Source organism: Globicephala melas, chromosome 2 (assembly GCF_963455315.2).
Source record: "Globicephala melas chromosome 2, mGloMel1.2, whole genome shotgun sequence".
In the NCBI taxonomy this organism is placed as follows: domain Eukaryota; kingdom Metazoa; phylum Chordata; class Mammalia; order Artiodactyla; family Delphinidae; genus Globicephala; species Globicephala melas.
In genome coordinates this window covers 84,090,587-84,103,355 of record NC_083315.2, presented here as the reverse complement: position 1 = coordinate 84,103,355, position 12,769 = coordinate 84,090,587, and the positions used below count along the sequence as shown (strand labels likewise).

The window sequence follows — 12,769 nt, the reverse complement described above, 5'->3', positions numbered from 1 at the left end:
GTTGTCACAACTGGAGAAGGGTGGATACTACTGGCATCTAGTGGGTAGAGGCCAGGGATGCTGCTACACATCCTACAATGTGTAGGGCAACCCCACAACAAAGAATTATTCAGTCCAGCATGTGAGTAGTGCCCAATTTGAGAAATGCTGCTGTAAACTGATCAGTTTTTTAAACTTTTTATTTTTGTTAACAGCACTACCATTCTTCACATTTCTCAGGGTTGAAAGTGTGTGTGTGTATGTGTGTGTGTGTATACTCAAGAGAGAAAATACTGTTTCAGTCAAAGCACATTTCTACCTTTCTGTGTTCTTTTTTGCCATGGCCTGCTAGTTATTCTTTTCTAAAGTATCATTCCCTTGTTCCTGTTTCCTTCAAATCTGTCTTGCATATCCCCACTTTGACCTGCCCAGAGATACCATTTTCCCTTCAAGATCTGGCTTCTTATTGCCTGCTGAATTAAATATAAACATTTTTGGGTGGCTTCAAAAGTCCTCCATCATGTAATTCCATTTCCTTACCTAATAGAATTTATTATTGTTAGGCAACAGTTATTAAGGGTTGACTATAAGGACTACTAAGGTAGATGTTAGAGATCTAGCATGTTAGAGTTATGACTTATAAAGACATGTTAGTATAATCCCTTGATCTTATTTGATTATTTCCTAATAATCCCTATAGCATTCTTTATTTTTCTTATTACCTTCCCATACTGATTTCTCATTTTGTGTCTTTGTTCGTGTTGATTTCCTCTTCTGGCATGCCCTCCTTTCTCACTCTATTCATAGCTAACTCCTATCCTTAGGGCCGGTTTCTGTCTCTATCACAGCATCATGAAACTGCATGCTTATGAGGTATGAGTATCTTAAAGCCTAGTCATAATTGTCATTTGATCCAAATTCTGTACTAAAGGAATGCTATAGATAACAAATATTGATAGTATAGGATTTAGATCAAGAAATAAACTCCACGGCTTCCCTGGTGGCTCAGTGGTTAAGAACCTGCCTGCCAACGCAGGGGACACGGGTTTGAGCCCTGGTCCGGGAAGATCCCACATGCCGTGGAGCAACTAAGCCTGTGCGCCAGAACTACTGAGCCTGTGTTCTAGAGCCCGCGAGCCACAACTACTGAAGCCTGCACGCCTAGAGCCCGTGCTCCGCAACAAGAGTAGCCACCGCAATAAGAAGCCCTTGTACCGCAACCAAGAGTAGCCCCCGCTTGCCGCAACTAGAGAAAGCCCGCGCGCAGCAACGAAGACCCAATGCAGCCAAAAATAAAATAAATAAATTTATATATTTTAAAAAAAGAAAGAAACTCCAAGAACTGGGACCATCAAGGATGGAAGAGGTGGAACTTAAGTTGGTTTTTGCAGGACGAGGGATCAGTACAAAAGAGTACACTCTGGGCTGGAAGAAGCTCTCCCCTCGCCTCAAGTTACCGTGAATTTTTCCCTCCTTTTGACTTCCCAGTGACTGGAGTCACGTATTAATGTACAGTGTAGGAATTAATTGTTGGCTTATTATTTAATGAGTATTAATTTGGTCTTGATAAACTAAGGTATTTGTGATCAGAAGCCCTGTGATACTCTATCTCCCTAGAGCAGTGTTACTCAAAGTAGCCAGTCTCTTATAGTCTTGCAGCTTGTGCTAGAATATAAATCAGTACATTGCTTTCTTTGTAAAGAAAGTCTTGCTGCTATGAAAAATTTAGTGTGCTTAATAGGTTTACATTCTGTTATAAGCTTATTTTATCACAGGCTGGTAACCAACAGTTCCTCAACCAGCACTGGTCTGTGGACCACACTTGAGTAGCGTTGCTCTGCAGGAGTTTTACACTTTGAATTGTAACCTATAGACATTTCACATTTATACCCAGTGTTCTATATGTGCTTACACAGGTACACAGCCAAAACTAAAGTTTCATGAAACAGTTTTAACCTTACTATGTGTGCCATGCTCTGATATTTTCTCTTCAGGTTTTTTTTGTTTTTTTAATGGTGATTGTGACCTTCTAAAGGGATTTTAAAAAAACACTGCTATTGTCACTAGACTCATAGTAGATACTCAGAAAATACTAGAGGTTTTTTTTAGCAGTGATGAATTCTTAAAAGGGTTGAGCCTTAACTTTAGGATTGCTTTAAAGCAGATTATTTCATCAGTACTTACTTGTCTGTGGCATTTTAACTAGAATGAGTATAGAATGGACTATATGAAATTTAAGATAGTCAGATGATGTAGTGAATACTGTTGCTATCTGAAGGCCAGAGATGGGGTGAGATGAGATGATGGATGGCCAACAAGGACAAACTGCTTTCCTTTCAGTGTTGCCAGCAACCTTGGCAGTGGTTGGTGTGAGGCCCTAGTTAAGATATCAGGACCAGTTTGAATGACAACAAACTTCAATCTTTACTTTTTTGCTTTTTAGTCATCACTCTGTGGTTCAGGTCATCCAATCTCTACTCCTTTCTTTGGAAGGATCAGAAAAATGTCAGAGAGAGAGAGAGGGGTATATATGCCTTCCATTTTCTCCCTATTGTCAGCTCGTTTTCAGCACTGCCTGTATTTCATTTTTGGAGCATTGCTGTTTGATTAAGCTGTTGTTCTTAAATCTTTATCAGGTTTACACATCTTAAATTTTTTTTTTTAGGAGAACTTTTTCTTACATTACTTAGTTATTTTATTTTTTGTACTTACAATCCTTTTTGAAGTATAACATAGTTTTAGTGGGTTATATGTTGTATTTAGTTCTAGAGCTAAACAAATAGATTTTAAAATTATTTGAGTTCTGTAGTTATTGAACATTCCTGTATAAGTATCAGTGGGTTTGTTTTTACTGTTGCAGCCAAAATAAGGAAATTGTAAATCCATTCAGTCATTCTGGCCTTAAGTTATTTTATGCCAGTCTCTTTTGAAATTTCTTTAATGGCAAAATGCAGCAGAATGACTTATCAAAAATTTAATACATTAAAGTTTACATACATTTAAGTTGGATATGTATTCTTTGCTTTCTCATATGATTAGGGAAAAATACCCTTTACCTTGTGCTTTGATTTCTGCAGAAGTATATGTGATTGTAGAGGCTAAAATAGCAATTAAGGCAATGCTGGAAGTATTTTTAACACCAGGCATCTTATTTGACAGCATAACGTATAATTTAATGAAGGAAAATGGAAACAACTGTGGTCCTTTCATGACATTATCAGAGCAAGTTCTTTATTTCAGCTGTTCTCAAAAATCAAATAAGGACAGAAAAAGTAACTTTAAAAAAGCACAATCTTTTTCCTGGAAACCCTCATTAAAACTTTGTTGTATCATAATCTTATCCCTGTAGTTTCCATTGGTGTGTCTGATCGGTTGTCACTCAATCGGAGTCCTGTCATTCTACCTTTGCAGTGTCTCTAGTATCTGTCTGCCTCCTCCATTCCATCTCTACTGCCCTAGTTCTGACCTTCATCATCTTTCCTTAGGATCATTATTATGGGTAACTAATGTCTTCCTTATCTCCAGTCTTTTAAAGCCTAACCTTGTACTGTTAGTTTAGATCATATAACTCTGTTCTTAGAATCCTGCTCTGGTTCTCTGTTACCTTTAGAAAACAAAGTAAATGCTTTAATGTGACATTCACAGCCTTCCATTTATCTGTTCCTAGACTATTTTTCAGGCCTTACTGCCTAGCAAATCCTTGTTGATTCTGTATACTAGCTAGTTCCTAAAGATGTTCTTTACTTTTTTGACATTTTCCTCAAACTCTTTCTCATCTCTATCAAAAGCCTTCTCTCACCAAGACTCACAGAAATGCTATCTCTTCCATGATGCCTCACAAGATCCCTCTAGTCATACTTGATCTTGTTAATTTTTCTTATTGTGCATTATTTGTAACTCTTTATAGTTTGATATAATACATGTTGTATTAACACTGCTTACAACTTTCTCTTTCACATTAGTTTTTTAAACTTTATGAGGAAATGGATCACATCTAATTTTTGAGTTCCTGGGAGCACAATGTCTTCTGTACAGTAGGATGCCTGTGAATGTTTGAATGGAATTTAACTTTGAAATAGCTAATGATTTATTATTTTAAGTTGCCTAGGTAGCATATATAGTTTTTATATTCTTTTGTCTTGTAAAGATCCAAGCTTTAAAGGTAATGATGAGAAAAAGATTTGACTGAGACATATTCTAGACCTTCATTTTAGAGGGTTCAAATAAATAGCTTTCTTTTCCCAACCAAGAAACCTAATTGTCATGAATCAACAAAATAGACTCTACCTGACTTTTTGAATATGTGTCCTGTGGTTAGACCACTAATACTTAAGATGCAGGTAAAGGATAGAGTAGGAAAAACAGATACTGTCAGACTGGTACAAGGTCACTCTGCCTAACTCTGGCATTAATCCTTATCTTAGTACATTTAGTGTTGCCAGTAAAAAATCATTGGGCTTTTTGGAAATTACATTTCAGGAGCTAGCCTATATCAGGGGAGCATATGTTGGCTTATTGTGGTTGAGTAAGCTTAAGATCCTAGCTGAGCTAGGTGGGGGCAGAAAAGTCAGGAATAACTCTTGTTACTATTATCTTACTGTCCTTTAGCCCTCCTTAATAGTCCAAGCTCCAACATCCCCTGCCCTCTGCCACCATGGTGTCTGTTGTGGCATCAGTAAGGACTCAAGTTTCCTTAAGCACCTTCCTGAAAAGTTAGTTTCTTGGCCTTACTGTGCTTTCCCTTAGTCAAAAGTATTATTTCTCAACTGTTGCTTATGTTTCAGTAGAAATCATGTTCCTGAAGCACCACTCTATCCCATCATTTTCTTTTTCATTGCCAATTTTTTTTTTAAGTTATCTATAGTCTGCTTCCATTTCTTTATTCCTTAATGCTTGTACTCTTGCTTCCACTCACACCACTGTATGGAAGATGTGCTCAACGAGGTTATATATACTAGGCTCTTAAAATATTCCAGATCTGTTTTTTTCTGAATGAGTATTTAAAAACATATATATTTTATGTTTGCTTGTTTCAACCATAACTTCCTAACTTTTACATCTCTCTGGGTATTCTTTTCATATTTGTAGACAATTTATTCATATTTGCATTGTTATATAATTGCTTTCTTTAAAACTTTTTGATGAAATACATTAAGTATATTACATATTATTTTATGTTATAAAAGCCTGATAATAAAATGATCATCTGTACAAACTATTATATGTAAAATAAGCTACAAGGATATATTGTACAACAGGGAATATAGCCAATATTTTGTAATAAATGGAATATAACCTTTAAAAATTGTGAATCACTTGTGAATTGTGAATCACTATATTGTACACCTGCAACATATAATGTTGTACATCAGTTATATTTCAATAAATACATAAAACAAAACAGTCATCTCTGAGCATATGTGAACATACCACCCAACTTGAGAAATAAAACCTTACATATCGCTGAAGCTCTTTGTGTGTGCCTCCCTTATTGTATCTTCTACCTCTCCAGAAATAGAATTTTATATTTACCATTTCCTACCTTTATAAATTTATCTGATTTGTATCCTTAAGCAATATATTGCTCAGTTTAGTTTGTTTTAAAACTTCTTACAAATGGTGTCACGTGTCAACTTTTTCACTCAGCTTTAGGGGGATAAGCAGGGGTTGAGGAGGTGGTGAGCATGGGGGAGTAGGGAATGTTCTCTTGTTAAACTGTTTATTCTGGAAGGTCAGGGACCACTTCTTATGTATCCTTCGTGTCTTTAACATGTAACAATGGTTTTTTACAAGGTAAGACACTCAATACTGTTGTCTGTATAAGTATGAGGAAATCCAGGGGATCCCTATCATATTCTGTAATGGATGCTCTTAGCTGTTTTGGTGGTGCATTGTTGATGAATTATATACCTAATCAAGAAATGAGAAAGTATTAATATTTAATATAAAATGTGACAAGAATCAAAGCAAATTGGGGTGCTTTTGGAGTTTCACATAGGTGAACAGAAGCCTTTTCGCCCCTAAAGTTGTACCTTACTCAGCATTTTAGGATTCAATGTTCATTGATGTCCATTCGTCTAATAATAGTGAACTGATAGAATGAAGAGCATTAAGGTAGTGGAAATAAGTGACAGAAAAAAAGTTGTAATCTCTCTTTTCTTTAAATTGGAAGTATAGATGATTTACAGTGTTGTGCCAGTCTCTGCTGTACAGCAGAGTGACTCAGTTTTACGCATACATACATTCTTTTTTTATATTCTTTTCCATTATGGTTTATCACAGGATATTGAATATAGTTCCCTGTGCTATACATTAGGACCTTGTTGTTATCCATTTAAAATATAATAGTTTGCATCTACCAGCCCCAAATTCCTAGTCCATCCCTCTCTCTCCCCCACTCCCCCTTGGCAACCACAAGTCTGTTCTCTATGTCTGTGAGTCTGTTTCTGTTTTGTTGATAGGTTCCTTTGTGCCATATTTTAGATTCCACATATAAGTGATATCATATGGTATTTGTCTTTCTCTTTCTGACTTAGTTCACTTAGTATGATAATCTGTAGTTGCATTCATGTTGCTGCAAATGGCATCACTTTGTTCTTTTTTATGGCTGAGTATTCCGTTGTATATATGTTACCACATCTTTATCCATTCATCTGTCAATGGACATTTAGGTTGTTTCCATGTTTTGGCTCTTGTGAATAGTGCTACTATGAACATAGGGGTGTATGTTTCTTTTTGTATTATAGTTTTGACCGGGTATATTCCCAGGAGTGGGATTGCTGGATCATACGGTAATTCTATTTTTAGTTTTCTGAGGAACCGCCATACTGTTTTCCATAGTGGCTGTATCAAAAAATGTTGTAATCTCTTAAATGTATTAATGCAGCTCTTTATTCAAATTGTAATTAGTTCTTTACAACTGAAGACCTTGTATAAATTTACTTGGGTTCCTGAAGTTTTCATTTGGTGACACTTACGATCTTGTCAAGATTCCCATTTAGTGTCCTCCGCTGATCTGCCCCATCTATATGCATCCCTGCATAGGTACACACACACACACACACACACACACACACACACACACACACACACACACACACACACACACACACACACACACACACACCTTAATTGTTACATACCTAGCCTTTCTTCTTCATTTTTTTTTTTTTACTACCTCAATCTTCCCAGTCAGAATTTACCAGAGCAGATGAGAAAACAAAGAATGTCATGAAACATCAAAGACCTTTTCAAAGTAAACCAAAGTATTTGGGTGTATTCTACCAGAAACATGTTCATACATCCCCAGCTTCATATAATGTGCCCTGGCTATCCCTCCCCCCAACTTGTTTCCTTTTGTAAACTGGTGAGAAAGAAATATTTTTAAATGAAACTTCCTTCTGTTTGTAAACTATACGTTAATGCAGATTTAACAGAAGAAAAATATAAAAGCTTTTATTATTCTGTTCCTTTGACAGGAAAGATTCCTAATACTTAATGCAAAATGATACAAACTAATTCATTTCGTTAATGAAAATTTGGAGGGGAAAGTAGATTGTTTATTGATACCCTGTATATTGAACTCCGAAAATAAATATTCAAGATAATTGAAAATTAACTCTGTTAGCAAAGGACACAGTTTAGGAGGTTTGTTTGTTTGTTTTTTAAACTGCTCACTTGTTTTATTGTTAATGAGGAAAACTAATGGGATTATTTGTGTTCATTTTGTTTCAGAAAAGAACTACTTTTAATGAAGTACACCATCCATTGTGAAAGTGGAGAAGTAAAGATTATTCATCATGCCTGCTGTGGCTTCAGTTCCTAAAGAACTCTACCTCAGTTCTTCACTAAAAGACCTCAATAAGAAGACAGAAGTTAAACCAGAGAAAATAAGCACTAGGAAGTGTGTATACTTTGCTAATTTGAGTCATATACAGGTATCCCCCACTATTCAAAACTAGAGTGTTCCTATGAAGCCTTTTGTAAGCCAAAATGGCATAAAGTGAGGAAACAACTTTTTTCATGAAAGCAAAAATCGCCTCTGTATTTCTTTCGATTAGTAAAAAAGGTACTTAGGTGTTCTGTAAAAGCAAAGTGGTGTAAAGTGAACTTTTGAAAAGTGGGGGATAACTGTTAACTTTTAGTTCATTTCCATTTTATTAAATGAGTTAGAGAAGTTCTTAATTTTATCTTGGCAGAATACATATATATTCTGCTAATAAGCATATTATCTGTTTTCTGGACAGTATGTTACATCATAAGTTTAAGAGGTGAAGACTGCAAGGATTCTACAAAACTCATTCAGCCACAGTTAATGTCTTTTCCTAAAACAGTGTAAAAGTACTTCTTAATTAAAGATCATTTTTATCCTTGTGTATTTCACATATAAGATCTGGTTCTAGCATAGTCTTTGATTAAAAAAGAAGAGATACGTATTTTTTATGCAGTATTCAGCAAAGTATTTATACCAATTTGACATGAAGTTTTAACCTAATGATTTTTTAAAATTTATTTTACTTGTTTATGGCTGCATTGGGTCTTCATTGCTGCACACAGGCTTTCTCTAGTTGCAGTGAATGGGGGCTGCCCTTCATTGTGGTGCACTTGTTGTGGAGCACAGGCTCTAGGCACGCGGGCTTCAGTAGTTGCGGCACGCGGGCTCAGTAGTTGTGGCGCACGGGCTCTAGAGTGCAGGCTCAGTAGTTGTGGCGCATGGGCTTAGTTGCTCCACGGCTTGTGACATGTTCCCGGACCAGGGATCAAACCCATGTCCCCTGCAATGGCAGGCAGATTCTTATATATCCTCTTTTTTTTTTTTTTAAGTCTTGTTTGTTTGTTTTATTATTTATTTATTTGGCTGTGCTGGGTCATAGTCACGGTACGTGGGATCTTTGTTGTGGCATGCATGTGGAATCTAGTTCCCTAACCAGGGATCAAACCCAGGCCCTCTGCATTGGGAGTGTGGAGTCGCTGCACCACCAGGAAAGTCCCCTAATGATTTATTTTATGTATTTTTATTTTTCAGGGCATGTAGTCTATCTATGTTGGGGTAGACTACATGTTGAGGTAGAGGCTAGAGATGATACTTTCCTGATAACAGTTGCAGAATTTGTCCTGAGATAAAATACAATAGAGATGGAAAGGTCCAGCTATTTTGATATTTACTGGAAGTTATTTTGCTATAAAAATGGGATATCACTAAAATTGTTAACTTGTTGATAGTTTTATTTCTGTTAAGGAGGGACAGGAGACAATAGGGGAACTTTTCCTCTGAATTTATTTTGACCAACAAAGGAGAAGATTTAGAGATATATAACTATATTATTATAGAGCTGGGAGTAAGAGTTTCAGAAAGAAAGGTGGGTCTAGCCAGCCTTACACCCTACACTTGAGGTAAGCAGATTTTAGAAATCGGGGAAAACAGGTGTTCTGTGGCTGGAGATAAACGTGAGGCTCTAACAAATGATATGTATGATCCCAAATGAACCTGTGAAGAGGCATCTTAAACCTGTGTTTGCACAGGAACATCTTTATGAGTCATTTTCTAGAGGAAATAAACAAGATGGGAAGGAAATAAAACATTAAGGATGAAGACAGGAGAGTAGTAAGAACTTTAAAGAAGGTCAGGAAAGAAAATCCCAGAATGAACTAATATTCGTAAACATTACTAAGTATAAAATGGGCTTTTGAAAAGATCTTTGGGTGGGGAAGGGATAGGAAGAGTAAGAGAGGGATTGGCCTACTTCTTGAGCTTAGTTGGTAATGTTGATGGGGTGATAGAGAAAGTAGCGCTGTTTAACTCACATTGAATGATTTTCAAATAGAAAATAGTGAGAAGGGTAAAACCACCTTGAAGCTTTCTCAGAGAGCTTCATCTAATCTTAAAACAGATAAATCTGTTTTAGCAATGTCTGGTTTAGCTCTAGGACTACCCTGATCCCACAGGAAGTGGTATGTTGGCCTAAATGTACCACCACAACATGTAGCACTATTCTAGAGAATGCTAGAATCCTTTTAGGATATTTGGCTGTTTCACTGGACCCACAGTGACATTGCAGCCATCTCAGCTGGGCCTGCTGCTACATATGGGCCCATGAGATATACATGCATCATGATGAAAGAAATTTGGAAAAACCTAAGGACTGTTGTACCCACTCCTAAACTCTTAGAGAATCTCCTTACTAGCTTTGGTTTGATTTACCTCTATCCTGGAACTTTGATGCCATGCTTAACAGGGCATGCACACTGACTGAAATTGTCCTTGTGTAGGACCATCTTTGGTCTTAAAGACCAGTTTGGCCCTGTTCCTTTGTGTGGTGTTCTATCTAGTTCCTTGGCCTGACCAACTTCATCACTAATCCATGTCTCAATCGTAGAGCACAGTTTGAAAAATATAGAAAACAAGATGCACTGATTTGTAGAAATAAGTTATTGATAAAGCATATGGTGTATTAGCATTGGCACTACAGCTTAGTTGCCAAAACTTTAGTCCTAAGTAAATGAATTCCTCTTGCAGAAATGTCTGTTTTATTAATTTGCTTTCTGAAGACTGTTAAACCAGGAAAATGTCCTTAGAATGAATGCCGTAGTGGACTTCCCTAGTGGCGCAGTGGTTAAGAATCCGCCTGCCAATGCAGAGGACATGGGTTCGAGCCCTGGTCCAGAAAGATTCCACATGCCGTGGGGCAAGTAAGCCCATGCACCACAACTACTGAGCCTGCGCTCTAGAGCCTGCGAGCCACAACTACTGAGCCCACATGCCACAACTTCTGAAGTCCACGCACCTAGAGCCCACGCTCCACAACAAGAGAAGTCACCACAATGAGAATCCAGCACACTGCAACAAAGAGTAGCCCACGCTCTCTGCAACTAGAGAAAAGCCCACGCGCAGCAATGAAGACCCATTGCAGCCATAAATAAATAAATTTATTTAAAGAAAAAATAAATGAATGCCGTAGACCCCTCAAATTATTTTACTGAAGTGGAATTTTAAGATGACATGTTTTTAGACTTTAAATCTCTTCTCTTTTCAGGGCCAGTGAATCAGAGTGCAGTTCAGCCATTGTGTAGAAAACTCTAAAAGATTGAACTCATGTCCCCTTTCCTGTCCCTAGTTTCTTGAGTTTTTAGGTGAGGAGAATTTTATATCATGGTTAGAAAGGAGTAAGGAGAATTGAAAAGTATTTGTTTTAACATTAAAATAATAAATATTTTAGCTCCCCTACTTCAGTACAAGTAGTATGCAGCTATGTTCTTTATAGAGTATGACTATTATATGGGTGCCGGAGGACCATTTGCCTCAGGATTATCTATTGTAGCAAATCTTTTAAAACTGGATTTAGAATGCATTTTGTACAGTTTGGTGATATACAGACAACTATTAATGAAACATAAGTATTTAATTGTAGTATAAGGGAAATTTTCATGTTGCATCCAAACTTATATCTAACTTTGTATAATTCTGAAGTACTGCAACCTAAATTATGAAATGTATTTTATTGAGTCTCTGTGGACTTTATACATGACTTTTTTCCCCCAGATGTCAAGTGTTTTAATTACTTTTTCTCTAATTTTAAGTTATGTACAGAGTGCCCTGAAGATCTTCAAGACCGCAGAAGAAAGCAGATTAGATCGTGATGAGGAAAGGGCCTATGTGCTGTATATGAAATATGTGACTGTTTATAATCTTATCAAAAAAAGGCCTGATTTCAAGCAACAGCAGGTACCTTTTACTTCTATGTTTTTATTTGCTAAGTTATTTTTACACAGTGGAGCTATTGATCTCTAAAATTTTTAACTAATACTGAAATTTAGATATTGTGTAGCAGCAAGTTCAAACTTCTGCAGATAGAAAAAGCAAACTAAAGATTTTGTTTCATTATTTGCAATATATGTGTATATGTATGGTTACACTCACACTATATACACATACTTAATTTGCTGTGGATTGGTACAGGTTTATAGCAACATACAGACTCATGATTAATCTTCTGTTGTAATAAATCACTGCCAGGTCAAATAGAAGGATTCAGTTTACTCATGCATTCAATAAGAAAAATATGACTATAGTTGTACTTTTTCAAGGGTCAAGGTTTAGTCACTTGTTTTTATGTGACAGCTTTTTATATTTAATTGACACTATAGCCATATTAAAGATCTCAGTTTGCAAAATTAATGTTGATTAATTTATTTAATTTAGATATTCATTTTTATCTATTTATTTATTATTTTTTGCTTTTAGTCTTTTGAGCCAGGTGCCTTTCTTCCAATTTGCTGAAGTGTGAGGAGGGAGGGAGTATGGGAGAGGTATAAATGGGTAGAGAGAACTGATGACTAGGACAAGTGTTGCTAGAGAAGAGGTTGCATTTTTATTACACCAGAAACAGACAAAAGAAGAAAATAGAGAGTGGGTTAAAGAAATGGGAAGAATATTGTGTTGGTGTTTCCACCTTTACCTAGGAATGATCTTGCTACTAGAGAATAATAGCAAAATACTGCTTATAGATTTCTTTCCTGGTAGACAAGTCATTTTATTTTTTTGGCCACAGCATGTGGCATGTGGGATCTTAGTTCCCTGACCAGGGATCAAACCCATGCCCACTGCGTTGGAAGTGTGTATGGAGTCTTAACCACTGGACTGCCAGGGAAGTCCAAGACAAGCCATTCTTGAGTTAATATTGAGATTTTTATTTAGTTCACTTTTGGCAGAATTGTCTTGCCTCATTAAAATTTTTTTTTAATTTGTTTTATTTATTTATTTTTGGCTGCGTTGGGTCTTCGTTGCTGTGCA

The 12,769-nt window shown here is 36.4% G+C and overlaps 1 protein-coding gene across 5 annotated transcripts in view; it reads left to right on the top strand.

Moving 5' to 3' along the window:
- Positions 1–12,769, top strand: part of USP8 (ubiquitin specific peptidase 8) — a 98,085-nt gene that overhangs the window by 44,081 nt on the left and 41,235 nt on the right. For all 5 annotated transcript variants that reach the window (XM_060294270.2, XM_060294269.2, XM_060294271.2 and 2 more), the window contains 2 exons: positions 7,714–7,882; positions 11,557–11,701. In XM_060294270.2, coding sequence (XP_060150253.1) covers positions 7,779–7,882; positions 11,557–11,701 — 249 coding nt within the window. In that variant the 5' untranslated portion in view covers positions 7,714–7,778. The remainder of the gene's footprint in view (positions 1–7,713; positions 7,883–11,556; positions 11,702–12,769) is intronic.